The sequence below is a fragment of the Strix uralensis genome, chromosome 28 (assembly GCF_047716275.1).
Source record: "Strix uralensis isolate ZFMK-TIS-50842 chromosome 28, bStrUra1, whole genome shotgun sequence".
NCBI lineage: Eukaryota > Metazoa > Chordata > Aves > Strigiformes > Strigidae > Strix > Strix uralensis.
Window position 1 is genome coordinate 5,320,330 of NC_133999.1, and position 10,519 is coordinate 5,330,848.

At 46.9% G+C, this 10,519-nt stretch overlaps 1 protein-coding gene across 1 annotated transcript in view; it reads left to right on the forward strand.

The window, feature by feature from the left end:
* The window catches only part of LOC141935690 (tetraspanin-15-like), a 46,078-nt gene extending 39,123 nt beyond the window's left edge, over positions 1–6,955 (forward strand). Inside the window, exon 8 of the mRNA XM_074852162.1 lies at positions 6,440–6,955. Coding sequence (XP_074708263.1) covers positions 6,440–6,673 — 234 coding nt within the window. The 3' untranslated portion in view covers positions 6,674–6,955. The remainder of the gene's footprint in view (positions 1–6,439) is intronic.
* The last annotated feature ends 3,564 nt before the right edge of the window (positions 6,956–10,519 follow it).

Consider the following 10,519-nt stretch of genomic DNA (forward strand, 5'->3'; position numbering starts at 1 on the left):
AAAAATCTCTGAAAGGTCACTGCCAAGAGTTAGTATTTATCGACTCTGCGGCACAGCCGACTCGCAGTAAATTGTTGCTACCTCCATTTCGCTTTGATATCTCATCAATCTCCAAAGCTCTACGTTGGGAGCAGCTACAGAATAACAGGGCATCAGCGTAGAGGTAGATGTTGCCTCCTAAGAGTGTAAATCCAGAAGATCAACTATTTCAGTCCTCAAAAATGTGGCATTAGACTTGCAACGTGCATTTTGCACCTTGGCGTCTTCATCTCTTGGTGACAGTAATGTTAAATGTTTCCTTGTGTAAAGGGCTTTGTATTGCCAAAGTTCCCTTTTTCTTCGCAAGATGAATGTGTATTTTGTTTGCTTTTTAATATCTTAGCTGCTCCAGGGGCTGGAAAGCCATACATTCTCAAGTGGCTGACGTGTGCTTAATGTAGGAGAAAAGGGGAATAAAAGGGATTTTTCCATCTGCAGCCCATGACCTCTACGAGAGCCTGGTCTATAAATAGCAATTTATGGAAGGAAAAGCCAATACAAGATAAATGCTTGCTTTTTACTTGATTAGCTCTGGGAAAGCTTGAAATGATTCAACTCTTCTGTTTAGCCAGATCCAGCTTTACAGCCGCCCAAACGGACCAGGACCCCCGGAGCCGGGCTGACGCCTGCGCAGCAGACGGTGACGTTTGCATGGAAAAGGGTTTTCCTGCAGAAAGTTTTGCTTGCAGAAGAGCCTTGTTGGGCTGGTGGGTTATGTTCTCTGTGACCAGAGTTGGTTTTGTGGGGACCGTGATGCAGCGGGATGTGGTTAATCACGCTGTCACCATGCAAGGGCTCTTGAGCATTGTTTTGTTGCTATTTTCCATCCTTAATTTTTGCCCTTGTTAAGCAAAAGCCAAATTAAGCCTTGTATGTTTGATTGCCCAGGAAAATGCGACCGGAGGAGCTCAGCTCCTTTTGAGTGATCTGCAAGGGCCCAAAATGCAACCTTTCCACCCCGAATCGAGCCACTGCTCACATGCACGTGCACACCCCTAAGGGAAAACATCTGTGGTTTTTCCAGACCTTTTTCTTGTTGTATAATAATGTGAAAATGAGTGTTTGAGTTCTTTCCTCCCTTGCTTCCAAAAACGTTCCTGACTGAGCGTGCTTTCTTTTGCCAGACGTGGAAGAGATGAGCCATCAATCAATGAGCATTTCCCAGTGAGGAGGATATTGCAATTCGACCTTGGCCATATCGGCCCCGTTGAGGCCTGTTCCTAATGCAAAACCATTTAGTCTGAAGGAACAAGTGGGGCCGCTACAAGACACTGAGCAAAGCTGGGGCTTGGCAAGGATGGAGCTGAGCACCAGAGAGCCTCATAGTACATCTCACGGCACCTACGTGGGAGACAGAAATACACGGTTTATGTCTAGCAGAAGGCTCTGTGCTGCACCAGAACCACAGAAAGTGGAGTGTAGCCTCAAATAGTGGAATATATTTAACTTCCTCAAGTGTTGGAAGAGAAGGAATAACCATCAGTTGTGTTAAGGTATCCATATTAATCTAATTTTGGTCTTGTGATGTTGGTAGGAAATAGGTAGTTAGGACCCATGCTGCTTTGTTTGATCCCAAGTGCAGTATTAGAGTTTATCTGAGACCTGGAGAACCAGGATGCTTCGCTGCCACCACAAAAAAGAGTGGAGAACAGGTGCTGAAACTACCAGACCATGTATTTACAATCTCTTCTGGATATCTCTTGAAATATAAAGATGACTCTTCCTGCCTTGGAGTAATACCGGTGGATGAAGGGAGACATTTGCTGTGGCAGGGGCACATTTAATTTCTGGAGCGATGAGTTGGCAACAGCAGCAGGATGGTGTCCTTGCTCAGCCAGACAGGCCAACACCCATAGCTTAATCACGATACAGTTATAATTAATGTCACTGTTATAAGTTGGCCAGAAATAATTGCCAGTTCAGGAGCAAAATACTGAGGGTTTTAATTTGCTTTTTGAGCTTTTGCTGTTTTGCATAAGAAAACTCAAGGGTCTTCCAGTAGCAGGGACTTGCAGACATCCATGGGAACCTTCTGGGATTAAATGAGCATTTATAATTGGGGCATAAACCAAGAAAATAATCAGGCTGCCCTTGCCTGGCTGTGTGTTCCCACATGTTTTTGCTGGGGCAGGGAGGTCCCTCTCCCCGGGGCTCACGGGGACAGGAGAAATACAAACGAGGGGTTTGATTAAGCGGTGTGGGAGGATATGAAAAGCTGAAAGTGATGAATGGGTTTTATTTCTTATTGCTCGTATTTCCCAATGCTCGTAAGCATTGTACAGCCCCTGGGAGTCCGAGACAAAATCCCTGAGGATTTGTGCTCTGGAGCACTTATTTTTTTTTCTCTCTGATGGACATAAATTTCCTCTAGCTGCTTGGCTGGGTTGGATGGGAGAATTTAGGGCTGGCCCGCGCTGACAGCAGACGTCCCGCTCACCCTTTTGTGGGTTGAAAATGAAGACGCAGAAGCTCCTTACCCTAAATTGGATGGATTTGGGGAAGACTTCAGCCAAGGCTTTCCAGGGGAGTCCCATAGTGCTGCTGAGAGATGAAAATCAAGGTCTTCAGCTGCAAAATGCCAGTTTGGATTGGGTCCAGGCTGCCAAGCTGCTACTGGGAGGAGCTGGAGAGGTGGGAAATAGCAGCAGACATCTGCCCCCCATTCTGTTTTGCTGTGCATTTATATATTTATCTTTTTCTTTAAAAAAAATCAACCCAAAGCAACAGGATATCTCCTTCCTGGTGCCACGTCGTGTGCTTAGGGGTTTAAAATATAATAATCCAGGTATCTGCATGGCCATAGTGATTAGCATCGCTTCTAACAGTGATGCTTTGGTTTTGTAAAGTTTCTCTTCTAGATTCATGCTCAGGGTGGCCAGGGAGCAGAGGGGGAGGTGGGCAGCATGCCCCAGTGGGGAGGAAAACACGTGTGAAGGGAAGGATGCAGGAAGGATGTGCCTGTGCAAGCCTTTGCACGCTCCCTCCTGCAGTGTCCGGCCGGGAAACAAGACAATAATTCTCAAATAATGTCATCTGCAGGGTGGTTTTCTCCATCGCTGTCATCACAGGGGATCCCTGACTTTGGGTGCCACCAAATTACAAATAGCATTATCAATGCAAATTGCAATATATAGAGTGCAATTGCTATTGCCATATCATGGCAAAAATTATATATATATATATATATATGTATCTCATATTGTGACTTCCCAGGGGGTCTGCATGCTTTATTGATTCCCTCGATATGCAAAGGTCTTTGGATTTATTTTACGCACACAACTGCTCTTGCACACTGTAAAGCAGCTGCTCGATGATCTTGTACCCTGTGCAAACCCCGTGCATTTAAATCCCCCAGCAAAAAGCTCAGAAAGTGGCAGACTAGAGACCTCCCGAGGCAGCGATGGTTTCTGTACTCCGCTGAACGCCAGCCAGAAAGAAGAGGCAATTTTCTAACTTTAAATGACCCACAAGCAGTAACTCCTGAGCAGTTCTCCCCTCGCTCCATGGTGATTGCCATCATGGGGAGGGGAAGTCAGGGAGAAAAGCAGCTTTTTAATTTTTTTAGCCTCATACTTGATACATTTTGTTAACATGCTCCTCTGCAATAACACCTTCCTTCATATGGCAACGCAATAAAATCAGCACTCACGTTAGAAGTCTCTTTACTTCTGGAAAACATGGTGCCCTTGGTGCTGGGGATATTGAATGCATCTATATTCCTGACAGCTTTTTCTGTTTTCATTAAGTGAAAGAGGATATTTAGAGGCGAGCTGGAATGGAAGTTGGTTCATAACTCAGAGGAGAGTGAAGGGCTGTGGGATGCAGGCTGCTGATTGAGGACTTGGGGTAATTTTATTCCGTTCAAGAAATTCCCAGTTTAACCAGGATGCTGTGTCCTGCGATGCCTCAGACGTCACATCACCGCCGGGGGCAGAGGAGCAGGAGGGATGATGTCCCTGAACCTGGCTGGTTTTGCAGAATTGCGTTCATTTGCATTTAATTTATTGTAAACACAAATCTTTTCTGAATTACTGTTTGGTTTAGGGAGGAAAAAATGACACGCTTGCCTTAGAATTTGTCATTTCAAAGGGTTTTGCTTGCTCGGTCCTTTCACTGTATCAGCAGCGGGATTTTAATCTGCCCAGCGATGACATGCTAATAGAAGCAAATAATGCTAAAGCTTGACATACATTTAAATATTATCTTAAAACTTTTAAAACCCTTAAAGGCTCTGCTGTTGAATATGGATTAGCACGATCCTATTATCCGCATCCATGTGGGAGCGGTTGCTTTGGGCTCTCCAGTTTGTAGAGACAGAGCATCGTCCCCCAAGCATCCTCCAACCAGCCCTGGCCTCCTGCACCCCCACCTGGAGATCTCTGCAGCTTTTGGGCACCAAAGAGGGGATGGATATGGGACAGGAGAGCAGGACCCCAACTGGCTTTTCCATGCCAAAGTCTTTGGTTTTGTTATTTTTGCTTCGCCGCCAAAAGCGAGCTCCAGTTGCAGAGCCCCATTTTGGTCCTGCACACGGGGAGCGAATGCTTCTCGCGCAGTCTGAGGCAGGGTTGAATGCTCTCTCCATCTGCAGGCTGAAATCATTTCCTCGAGTATTTGGGAAGGAGTTGCCTGCTGAGAGGGTTATACAATATGCAGCGCAACAGTGAATATTTTGAGGGCAGCGGGGAGCCGCACAGATACACACACAAAAGTTACCGGCGCTGTAAGATACCCTGATTTCAGGCCATTTGGATAACAAAAGGAGGTGCTGAGATGTTTCCAGACTTCAGGGTTTTTTTCAGCATCTGCAGTTGCCTTGCCCAGCCAAGAACCCTCATGGCACAAACCCGGCGTTTCTGTAATTCCACGGTCGGGAAAGCCCTGCTAGCTGTAACCACGCTACAGCCTCCAGCACCTCGCCTGTTCTTTGGGTGATTAATCCTGTTATCAGTAATTAGGTGGAACGTCAAATAAGCAGGATGCTCTTTGAGGATCGGTGGGTGTAATTAGGAAAGTGGGAACGGGTCAAGCTCCAACTGAGGACTTCAAGGAAGGACTCTCCATGTTGGGAGAGCAGCTCAAAGGACGGGGTCTTCCACTTCTGACTTGTTGAAGCTGTCCATCCAAGGAGTCCCCTCAGGATCCACCTCCAGCTGAATTTGGGAGGGAAAAATAAAAATTGGGTTGTTTTGGGGCAGCTTCTGTGCAGGGCAGAAGCTGCTCGTGTGGGTGGCGGGGTATTTCTCTGTCTCTGAAAGGGGAATTAATAAACCCCGGAGACGTTTGTGTTTGCCTGTTTGCTTTCAGCTCACTGGGCGACACTTACCTGATTTGCTTTTTCCCTGTGGAGTTTTTGCCTCCATTTTCTGCAGCCTCCTCTGGGCAAACACTTTTCCCTTTCCACTCTGGGATAAAACGGTCCCTAATTTAAGATGCGTTACAACCCTTTGCTCTTATCCCCATTTATCTTTCTCTTAATGTTCCCACTTTCCAGACTATTTAATGGATCAATTAGAACCCAGAGAAATGATTAATAACATTTTTCAGCTCCAAAACCAATGCGCCGCAATGGTGCAGGAGATTCCAACTGATGGATGGTAGAGGTGCAACTGGGTTATTTATTGACTCTTTGTGGCAAGGAATGATTACGCAGAAAAACGTGTTAACTAGCCTCAAAATTGAGCAGAAAAGCCCAGAGGTTCAAGGTGGTCTCATCCTTCTCCATCCCGTCTTGTGCGTTGAAAATATCTGTTTGTATCCCAGTGCTGAGCTCAAAGTATCTGGGGGCTTATGGGGAATAAACCTTATTCCTACGGATCAGTAGTCAAGGTGGGCGAAGGGTTAGTACAAAAGATGCAGTTTGTGCTGAAAATGCTCTGCTTGCCACCGTGCCTCTCATCAGCTCCTGGTGCTCGTAGCCGCCGCAGCGGAGCAGCGCAAAGGAAACGTCGGGTGAAATCAAAGCAATGGGCTTGAAATCTTGCGCTGGTGAAAATGCCTTTTTTTTTTCCCCCCTCTTCTCCTAAAGATTTCAAACGTTTTTTTTTAATTCCCTGACAGCCAGCAGGGAAATGGGAAATAATCTGTGTGGCACCGTGCTTGCGGCAATATCTTAATTTTAGCAAGAGCCTGGACCTCTGCCTCTCTCTTTGCAATGCTTGTGGTGACGTCCAACTAATCCGCGTCCCTCTCTCAGGGCTGATGTTGAAGTCGTAAGATGGATGTGGCCGTTAATGAGTTTAACAATGAGCCTGTTGCTTTGGCAGAAGATTTTACTGGAGCTTGTCCTCTCTTGTCGCATGGCCAGGTTTGGAAGTTCAGGTGACAGGATCCCTGGCAGGAGAAGACCTCCAGGAAGGGTTTGCATGATTCTAGAGGTTTTAATACTCATATTTTGCAGGTGATCGGCCTCGTGATGGCTTGGCTGTATTGGCAAAAGCTCAACGAGATCTACTCCAAGCTGGACACTGTTGACTTCAGGCTCCTGGAGATGCGGGATTTCAGCTTCGGGGCGGTGGATCTGAGCGGCGCAGGATGGTGCTGGTGCTTGCCCAAGGAAGGGGGCTACATTCCTGTCAATGCTGAGGATGAGGAAGACGAGGAAGAAGGTGCCATCTGCCACAGCAAAGTATGAGATGGTGGAAGACTCAAAGGCAGCTTGGAGCAAAGCTCTTAGGGAGGCGGCGGATGTTGAAATGTGGAAATAATGTGATTTATCTTCTCAGGTTCAGGAGATGCTTTGGGGGAAACTGTAAAGTAACACTGGAAGGTTATAAAAACGCAGTGCACTGTGCGGGCACGTGAGCTCCTCGGGGTCCTTTTACTACCTTGGTGTTTTGAAGCATTTGTGCATCACCTGATTGGGTTTTGGGGGGGGTTTTTTACTCAATAAATGTATTTTCTGTTGTTTTTTGCAAAGTCACTTCCATTCACTGTACACTGGTTGGGCCGTCGGAGAGGGAAGTGGCACCGTCGTCATTGTGCTTTGGGGTATCTTTATAGTTATGTTTAGCCTGATCTCCTGAAAAGCAGCGGCTTTATGGTAGATTCCCAGGTGTGCCAAGGCCCTAGAAAGACATAGTTAAAGGAAAAAACAGAGCAGTTTGCTCTGCAGAGCCTTTCCAAAGGGCTTTTCCAGGAATCAAACCCCCAGGGAGACACAGCTTGCACCTTCTGCAGCAAGATGGATGTTTGGGCAAGGCCTGCACAGAGGAAAAACACCCATTTCAGAAGGTTTCCAGCTCTTCCCTATGAACTGTGGCTTCAATTTTTATCCCCAGGCAAGGACAGGGAGAGCCAACCAATTTTAAAAACAAAGACAGCATTATTGCAGCAGCGGGCTGCCCCTGGAGATGGTGGGGGTCCCCTCTGCTGGAGTCCAACCTGTAATGACCAGGTAAGGAATTACCTTTTATAATATTTCTTCTTAGCACAACTTGATGATCAAGGCAGCAATTCCCTCCTGCGTCACTTGGGAAATAGGAATTAAATAGCTGGTGTCTGTTGCATCCAACCCTGGGCTGGTAAATTGAGCCACGTTAGGAAACAGAGAAACCTCAAAAGCAGATGAATTGCAAAAATATGAGTGTGTTTTTATCAAAAAAACCCTGGTTGAAACCTTCTGCAAAGGTCCGTGGGCTGCTCTGGTGCGGGCTCAGCAATAACCTACCAATGGCAAAGCTTTCCCCAGCAGCCATAAGTCAAACGCGGAGGAGGGAGCGTGGATCAGGGACCTGTTTTCTCTCCGAATGTACCAAAATCCCGCGGGCACCCTGGGGCCGCTGTAGTTCCTGCATCTGTCAAGCGAGAGAAATCATCTCAAAAGCGAAATGTAAAGAAAACAAAGTTGATTTTTCAAAAGAGCAACGTGTCTGCAGCGCCACTCGGCGAAGGAAACGCTGGGTTTATTAGTGGCACTTTTATTAATAAGGGTGTTTGGAAGCTGGAGGCTGGCTTCATTTATTTGGATGCCCAAGCACGGAAAGTTGGGTGAGTGTTGGTGTGCGACTGCCGGGCTCTGTCTCCCTCTTCTGACTGTTTCCAGGCTTTATTTTTTAACTAAACGAGAAGCAATGCCCAGCACAGGCCTGAAAAAAACACTTTTTGAACCTTTTTTTTCTTCTGCAAATCACATTGAAAATGGAGCTGTGTACTACAAGAGCTGAGCAGTGGGGTTATTGAATTGGTTTTAAACGGTGTGGCCAAAATTGTGGAGGTTTTTTTGACAAGTGGAGAAGGTAAAACCTACAGCCCAGGGAAATCGGGTGAGCGCGATTATTTAAGGAGTAACAGGGTTGCTTTACCCAGGCAGCTCATTGGCTCCTGGGATTTTGCTTTTCTTCCTTCTTCCCCCTCTCTCCACGAGGAACTTTAAGAAATACAAGCTGGTAGATTCAACCTGCTCTTTGTGTTTCTATGGATTTGGGGACAGAAAGTTGATTTCTATTATTTTCTCTTTTTTACAGGTAAAGCAGCCACCAACATCTTTATACCATTTTCCTGGCTGGGCAGAGCCTGCTGATGCTGGATGCTGGCACAGGCAGCGTTGGACAGGTGGGATGCAAGCAGGTTTTCAAGACTGGATTAATACTGGGTTTTGGCAGGTGGTGAGACGAGGGGAGATGGGGAGAAGTATTGAAAGAAAAATCTGAGAAAGAACGGGAGCTGCGGAGGGCTGCTGGTGGGGAACATGAACCAGCCAATCTCTTAGCAGAAGAGAAGGATGAAGACCTTCTCTTTGAGTAACCCAGCACAGCTGTTGGATATGGAGCAGGGGACCTGGAATACAGAGTGTCCAATCGCAATATAATTCAGGACGTGTTGCCTCAATGATACTTATGTGGCTTCTCAGTTGGTGTAAAAGTCTCGAGTTGAATGGACTGTGGGTTTCTCCTGGGAGATTAGAAATTACTTAAAATTTTAAAAAATTAAAAAAAAAAAAAAAAGAAGAGCGGCTGAGAGAACTGGGGGGGTTTAGTCTGGAGAAGAGGAGGCTGAGGGGAGACCTCCTGGCCCTCTGCAACTCCCTGAAAGGAGGGTGCAGAGAGGGGGGATGAGTCTCTTGAGCCAAGGAACCAGCGGCAGGCCAAGAGGGAATGGCCTCAAGCTGCGCCAGGGCAGGGTCAGACTGGCTCTTAGGAAGGATTTCTTTGCAGAAGGGGCTGTTGGGTGTTGGAATGGGCTGCCCAGGGCAGGGGGGGAGTCCCCATCCCTGGAGGGGTTGAAGAGTCGGGTTGAGCCAGCGCTGAGGGATCTGGTGGAGTTGGGAACGGTCAGGGTGAGGTTCATGGTTGGACTGGAGGAGCTTCAAGGGCTTTTCCAACCCAGATGATTCTGGGATTCTGTGATTCAGGCATCAGCTCAGGCACCCGGCTCCCCTATTCCCACGCACAGTTGGTCTGCAAATACCTGGAAAACAGGAAAGTAGATTTAAGCAAGAGCATGAAATCGTCAGTGCACTTTGCAAAAGCTTTTCTCCACGCTTACAAACAGACCTCATTACTCTAAATAAAGGGGATGCCAATAACATTCCCTAATTCACCCTAAATTTTGCATCTTGAAATCGCTGCTACCTTGCTCTAGACCTGGCCCTGCTACATGAGGAAGAGTAAATCTAATAAAACAGGAGCAGGGAAGAAAATGGGAGCAGAGATAAAGCATCAAACAGGTTTTGTTTTGCTTCTGCTGAGACTCCGGATCGTGCCATCAAATCATCTCCCCAGAGGCAAGAGAAAAGCCCCGATATCGGATGACCTTAAAGCACAAAGTGTGATTTCCAGTCCTCATTTTTTAGCTTAATGATGAGGCTGGTTGTGACGAAGTGCTGGACGCTGCTTTGATGCAGCTTTATTGATACCCCTGTTAAAAGGCGAAGCGGAGGCGAGCCAGCCAGGCGTTAAATAGAAGCGGACAGCTCGGGCGTACTCCTGTGACCGACAGCTCGGTTTTCATGAAATCAAATTTATGGATGTTCAACATTTTAAAAGCAAAATGGGGAATTGCAAAATAATTCAGTACACAACCCTCATCACCCCCCCTCCCCAAACTGTATTTGATGGCGCCAGGGGTTGATCCTATCGTCCCCAAGGGCTCATCCTGTCATCCCCAGGAGCTTTCTGGAGCCCCCAGGAGTTTTAGGAGCTTTCTCACTGATGGCGATGCTTCTCTGCACCTTTCTGATGACTTTCCTTCCATTTCTTAAGATCAGATGTAGATGATATTGCAGAGACCAAAAAAATAAAAGCAGTTGCCCTCCCAAATCCCTAGGGATCGAGCCAAAACTGATGCAAAAAAACCCCTGACAACCCCAGAAGGTGCAAGTTGGGGATGGACAACTTGAATTTTCCTACGTCCCAGTGATCTGATATCTAGAGACCATCACTGCGCGAGACCAGGTCTCTGCTGGCTTGAATGTCCCATCTGTTCCAGAGGTCTGTTTGCATCCCGTGATGCCTTTCTGCTCCCAAAGTCAATCAGCGTC